Below are 6,413 nucleotides of genomic sequence, written 5' to 3' on the forward strand. Positions count from 1 at the left end.
CGACCGTCCCTGCGCGGGGGGCGGCAGACGGCGCTCCGCAGCCGGGCCAGCCGCCGCCGCACGGCGGGGACACGTGAAGGGGCGGCGGCGGCAGCCGCCCACCCCCGCCGCCGGCACGCAGAGCCCCGCCGCGCCGGGCCGCACCCCCGCGGGGCCGGGGCCGGGGCCGCCCCTTGGCCGCCCGCCGCGGGAAGGGCCCGATAAAGGCGGCGGCGGCGGCGCGGAGCAGCCCCGAAGCAGCCCCGAGAGCAGCCGGCGGCTGCGCGGCCCCATGCACTGCAGCAGGTAAGCGCCGCCCGCCCTCCCAGACTGCGCATTGCCCCCGTGCGTGCTTTTGCTCTGTTCTTCCCAGGTGGGCGCCTCCAGGCCCGCGGGCACAGCAGCCCTCGGGCGTCAGCCTTTGGGGGAATAAAGCCTCAAAATTTGCGCTGCTCTCCTCCCCTCCTCCGGTTTTATAGGTCCTTACGCTTGTGCAGTGCCTGTTAATACTGCTGAACCCGCCTCATCTTTTGCTAGCAGTTCGCTTTTGCCTCTTCTAGCAGCCTGCCTTTTTCAGGTTGCGCTGTTGGGTTTTTTTGGTTGGTTGTTGTTTCGGGGTTTTTTTTCCTCCCCCTCCCTCTTTTTTTGATACCGCAAAAGCTTAGGAGCAGTTGCCCCAGGAGCTGGTCACAAAAGTTGCAGAGTATTTTTGAAGCCTTAGTTCTTTTCCTATTAAAGCAAAGCAAAACTTGATTAATTTGATGCTGGTACTCTCCTCGTCCTACTTATTATGGCAAATACTGCCACAATAAAAAAAGCAAGGAGAAGAATTAAGAGGCCAGCGCAGATTCTGCTTTTTTTTGGCAGGGCTCTGGAATACCAGTGAGAACTCTGGGCAGGAGAAAGCCATTTGTTTAAGTGACAAAGCAAATGTTCTGGCTTCCCATGACTCAACAAAAATCCACATTTCCAGCAAGGACTGCATCCTTCTCAGAAGGGATGTGCTGCAGTTGAAGCCCCTTTTTACAAATACTCAAGCTTACCTGGCTTTGAATGGGCTGTGTTCTTGCATAGTAATTGTGATTTTCATCATCTGGGAGGGAGGGTTATGAATAAATCTTTACAAATAAAACTGTAGCATTCTTATTGAATATTTGCAGTAGGCTTTCAGCATGGACTTTGGGGATTATAAAAAGGTGTTTTTAAGCCAGTTCTTGAAGCACGATGAGGTGAAAAAATGAAGTGTGTGTTATTGTCATTCCCCTCCCCTTTTTTTCCTCCTATTTACTTAGAGCTCTTTTGCACTATTAACATTGACTGCTGTTACCTAGACCTGGGTTAATAGCTCATAGAAAATATTTCCAAAGGTGCTTTAGCATTTTTATTCATCTGAATTCACCAAAACCAGAGTGCCTAACAAATGTGTTTATGGTTGTTCAGAGCCACAGTGCGATGGTTCTGCGTCCAGGTACATAGCCTCCCATTTGATGCTGTGATGGGATAGGTGACTTGCTTGATATAGTGCTGTCTCTGCTCAGACATGAAGCAGCTGATCCAGCTTGCTGGAATTTTAAGACCTGGCTCAGTCTCAAAAAAGGAAGCTAAAGTGGATAAGCACTTCCATTGTAACTGGTTCTGTTTTACTGGTTACTAGAATGTTCTTTTTTTCTGTATTTTCAAGGAAATGTGTTTAATTAGCTGTCACTGAGATCTGTTTTTCAGAGGTTCAGAAAAAGCAAACGAGCCTACATTTGAATTGAACAAGTTCAGAATTAGCAAGAAATGATTGAATAGTCTCATCCAGTTCCTTAGCTTGAACTGTCCATTTTAATTTAGGCTGCATTATTTAAAGCTGTGCAAAGAGGAGGCCATGAATAATTAAGACAGCGGATGAAGCAAATATGCATTCTTAATAAGCTGCTTACCTGATGTAACAAATAATAACGTCCTGTCTTTCTGCTTCTTTCAGAATGATACAGATCTTGGACCCGAGACCCTTGCCAAGCTCCATCATGCCCGTGGACGTGGCCATGAGACTTTGCTTAGCCCATTCTCCACCTCTGAAGAGTTTTCTTAGCCCCCTTGAGGACTGCCAAAGAAACAACTTTGTGAACAGATTCAAACCTCTCAGACCATGTCTTCACGTGAAACGTGACTCCGAAGCTCAGAAGAGCGACTGGAACCACTCAACAGCGCGAGCCAAGAAGCGAGTTGTGTTTGCAGACTCAAAGGGGCTGTCCCTGACAGCAATACACACCTTCTCCGAGTTCCAGGAGCACCCTGGGTGGGATCTTCAGTTTGACCTCTTAGGCATTGAAAACATAACGTCTGGCTTAAAGCTACATGAGGAGAAAAACTTGATTTTGGGTTTTCCTCGGCCCTCAGCTGACTACCTGGACTTCAGGAACCGCCTGCAGAAGAACTCGGTCTGCCTGGAGAACTGCACCCTGCAAGAGAAGGTGCTGTTGGGCACTGTAAAAGTAAAAAATGTGAGCTTCGAAAAAAAGGTTCAGGTTCGAATTACCTTTGATACGTGGAAGACCTACACGGACGTTGAGTGTGTATACATGAACAATGTTTACAGCGATTCTGAAAATGATATCTTCTCATTTACCATTGACTTGCCTCCTGCTATTTCCTCTGAAGAGAAGATAGAGTTTTGTATTTCTTACCAAAGTGGAGAACATACCTTCTGGGACAATAACGAGGGTCAGAATTACAAGATTCTCCACACAGAGTGGAAGTCTGATGGTGTTCAGATACCATCTGCCGAGAAAGACTGTGTAGATCTTCAGACTCCAAGGAGAGGACAAGAGAGAGAGCCTGATCAACTAGGCAGTCCAAGGCTGTCCAGTGGTCTCTTTCCTCAGTGGCAGAGCTTGGGTGGGATTGAAAATTCATCACTATATTGGTGATCAATACTAGCGAGGAAGCATTCTTCCATTTGGCAACAGAACAGTGTTAGTTTTCTGGTTCACATACTATGCGACGAAGCCACCTGGCAGGTTTTGTTGGATGTCTGAACAAATCCAAATTCACTAGTCTGTGGGACTTGTTAAACTGTATTATGCTACTGAAGTTTGTAGCCAAACCTTGTCCTTGGAAGGAAAGAAAGCCAAGATAAAACTCATGTGTATGCCAACTACTATAGAAATAGCATGCCCGTATCTGAAGTATATGCTACTTGCTTTCTGCTGTCAACTCTCTTGAGTCACTAGGAGAGGGAATCTTGTGAGGAAGCATGGAAGGCGATGGTATCTTAGCAAGCTGTAGTAACTGCATGTGTGAGAGTATGTGTGCGTGCACAGGGACATTACATGAACAGAACATCATGATTCATTTTGCACCTATTAGGAGTGCAGCAGAGATGAGGTGATGCTGTCAGGATGGAGGCTTGCTATGACCCTCTATGTGCTTGTAGCAGAGACAGGTAGGAATGCATGGCTAGGATTTGCAGCTTCAATACAGGTTAAGAAGCTTGGAGAGGATAATGAAAAAGTGGGAAAAGGGGAAGAGGTAGGATGTGCTGTATAACTTGGAGATGTACAATGTTCTTATTTCTTCTTTCCAAAGCTGGTTGTCTAAATTCCAGAGAAAGTTCTATGCGATAAAAAGGAGAATACCGAAAACAAGTGGTTTCACATGCAGAGTGAGTGGTGGAAGTGACTGCCGCTTTGGGAAGACATTCTGTCCTCGTTGGCTTTGTGAATAATAAGTGTCTTGCATTTGAGAACAAACCTAACCTTGACTTCATCATCCTGCTCACTTAGCAGGCAGATGGTTACCTTCTAATGTTAAAAGAAGAACATGCCTTTTAAAAAAATTTTAAAACCACCCTACACACCAAAAATAGGGTTAGGTGACAAAACAAAGTGATTTGTAAACTTCCTAGTCTGTAGCAGCATTAGATGATTTGACTTATCACCTGATCTAATCTTACAGCATCTGGTGGTCGAGTATCCTGCTCCCTATTGCAAAGTTAGCGATGACATTTCACAAGTGTGTAACATAGGCAAGGTCCTTCATATTGAAGACTGAATTAGCTGCACTTTGTGAATGCTAATTTCTTCAAAAGAGCAGGGTTGCTGCTAGTTTTTTCTAGACTGAATATAGGCTTGCACATAAATAGAAAACTGCTCTGTTTTATTGTACCTCATTTTTTTGAAGTTTTTTTTAGACTTCAGTAAACTAATGTGTATTTTGTATCTGTATGCTTATAATTTAGCTTTCTGAGCTGTCAGACTGTAAAGGTGATCGGTGTTTTCTGCAAGATTTGTGTGAGAAGTTGTCCAATACATACTCAGCAGGTGTGAATACTGGCACACCTTTTAACTGTACAGAATTGGTGTTAACATCAATATATACATCACATTTTTGCCCATTGCTAAGAAGTATAATATCCTGAGTCTGAAGCTACTTGCAATGCAGCGAGATGATAAATACTAAGGTGAAATAAGCCTCTTCCACTAATTGCACTTTTTCCCTACGTAACCCTTGCTGTTACATGTAAACTAGCCATTTTAAGAATAAATTGTATTTTGATACACCTGGTTTTTACTATGTCAGCTCAATTTGTATTTTCTCAACTTCTTTAAACAAGTTCAGTTGCGATATAAAGTACAATCGGGGTTTGTTCTGTGCCATGGGGTGTTGCTAAAGCTGGCTATGGTATGGTGTCTCAGGTCAGCAGCTGGCATTACCCTGAAGATGAAATCCAAGCCCTTCACTAAATGAGAGATCCTCAAAAGTATTCGCCTTATGAGTTGTGCCATTTAAAAAAAACCAACCCTGTATCTCACCAAATTTAACTGGAATATTTTGGTTTGACAGATCCTGTCAGGGATCTTGCTGTGCCGTGGGTGAGTCTGTCTGGCAGGAGTCTGTCTTAATCCAATGGCCAGACTTACCTGCTGAGCTGTAGCATATGTGATGCTTGCATGGGTATATCTAGACAGCAGCACTGAATGACTTCTGGCTCGCTTTCACCTGGTACTTAGCTCATTATGCTGCCTCCTGCAGCTATACTGCTGTTCAGGGTATTGGGAGGTTGGGTTTTCTCCTTTTATACCCAGGAACCCAGCTGAACTGCCATCAGTACCAAACAATTCCCTGCAAAATAAAGTGTCTGTCTTTGAGCCAGTCATTCACCTTTTACACTGCAGCATGGACCTACCCTTGCAGTTACTTAGAATGGAGTAAATGGTTTCCCAAGGGCCCTAGTCCCTGGGGGGCAGAGGCTTTTGGTACACCCCTGCTTCTCCTAGGTGTCAATTTAGACCAGCACAGAGTAGGAACAGGCTAGCCAGCACCAGTTGCACACCAGATATTTGATATGGGATTTCTTAATACATTAACTTGACAAGATGCAGTTTAGTTCAATCCGTTGCACACAAAGTCAAGTGTTTCCCAGCAAGAAATTTAGTTTTAATTATGAAAAAGCAATTCCCAAAAGGCAAAAGACAACATGGCGCTAACAGCATGTTTCTGACCTGGGGAATGAATTTAGGGCTTCCACATTGCAAAGCCTGCACTGGACAGAGCTTTCCCCAACGCCATCTACCAATCTCACTCTACTAAGTACTACGCTGTGTCTTACTGCGCAGAAGCTCTTATGGTATATACTGCACCACCAGCTCCCTGGTCTAGAAAAAAAAAAGTGAACTGAAGAGAGATTTGTAACCTAAGTGGCTTGAAGGCTCCTCTGCCTCAATGGGGGACTTTGCTTCAGCAAACCAGATGCAAGGCTACTGGGTACAGCAGAAGGCTTCTAGCATGAGGAAAAGTAGCTTTTCTTATCCTCCAGCCAAGTTTTGTGACCAGTCATCACAAATGAAAATGCTTACTTGTCCTCCTCTTGACCGAGACATAAATCACTTAAAAATACCAGAAGACAGGTTCCTTTGACCAAGCTTTGGCTTTAAGCCAGCTTCTTTGCAAAGATGCCTTGCAAGATCTTATTTGCCCAGCAGAGAGGCAATGCGGTGCTGCAGCGTTGCTCAGCAGCTCCAAAGCCCTCCCTCAGTCGAGAGAGCAAAGGATTTCTCCTTTCTCCACTCCCTACCAAAGCAATGCAGTTTCACTCCTTCCTCTTTTAAAAAAGAGTCTGTTTAACACTAAAGCTCACATGCATCCAAAAGGCAAGAGGCTCCTAGAGGAACGTATTAGCAACACTAAGGTATATTAACTGAAAAAAAATTAGTCTTACAAATGTATTTATCAGACACTGAGAAAAACAACGTCACCCTTGAAAAACTGTCTTAGCCCAGGGGATTCAAACATGCATCTTAGATGCTGCTCTTTCAGACACATCCTATTCAAAAACTGAAGGCATAAAGCAGATGCAGTCCGTGAAACAGAGCTTGCAAACCTATGGCATCATTTCATTGCCTTAGGAAGTCACTTTTCCAGCTGCATTGTAGATTTGTATTTCCACC

The 6,413-nt window shown here is 44.7% G+C and overlaps 1 protein-coding gene across 1 annotated transcript; it reads left to right on the top strand.

Annotated features, from left to right (window-relative positions):
* Positions 1-257: 257 nt before the first annotated feature.
* Positions 258-4,536, top strand: PPP1R3C (protein phosphatase 1 regulatory subunit 3C). The gene is made up of 2 exons (XM_050899007.1): positions 258-285; positions 1,949-4,536. The coding sequence occupies exons 1-2, from the start codon at positions 272-274 to the stop codon at positions 2,892-2,894; spliced, it is 960 nt and encodes a 319-aa protein (XP_050754964.1). The 5' UTR covers positions 258-271; the 3' UTR covers positions 2,895-4,536.
* Positions 4,537-6,413: the final 1,877 nt, after the last annotated feature.

The sequence above is a fragment of the Gymnogyps californianus genome, chromosome 6, assembly GCF_018139145.2.
Source record: "Gymnogyps californianus isolate 813 chromosome 6, ASM1813914v2, whole genome shotgun sequence".
NCBI classification, from domain to species: domain Eukaryota; kingdom Metazoa; phylum Chordata; class Aves; order Accipitriformes; family Cathartidae; genus Gymnogyps; species Gymnogyps californianus.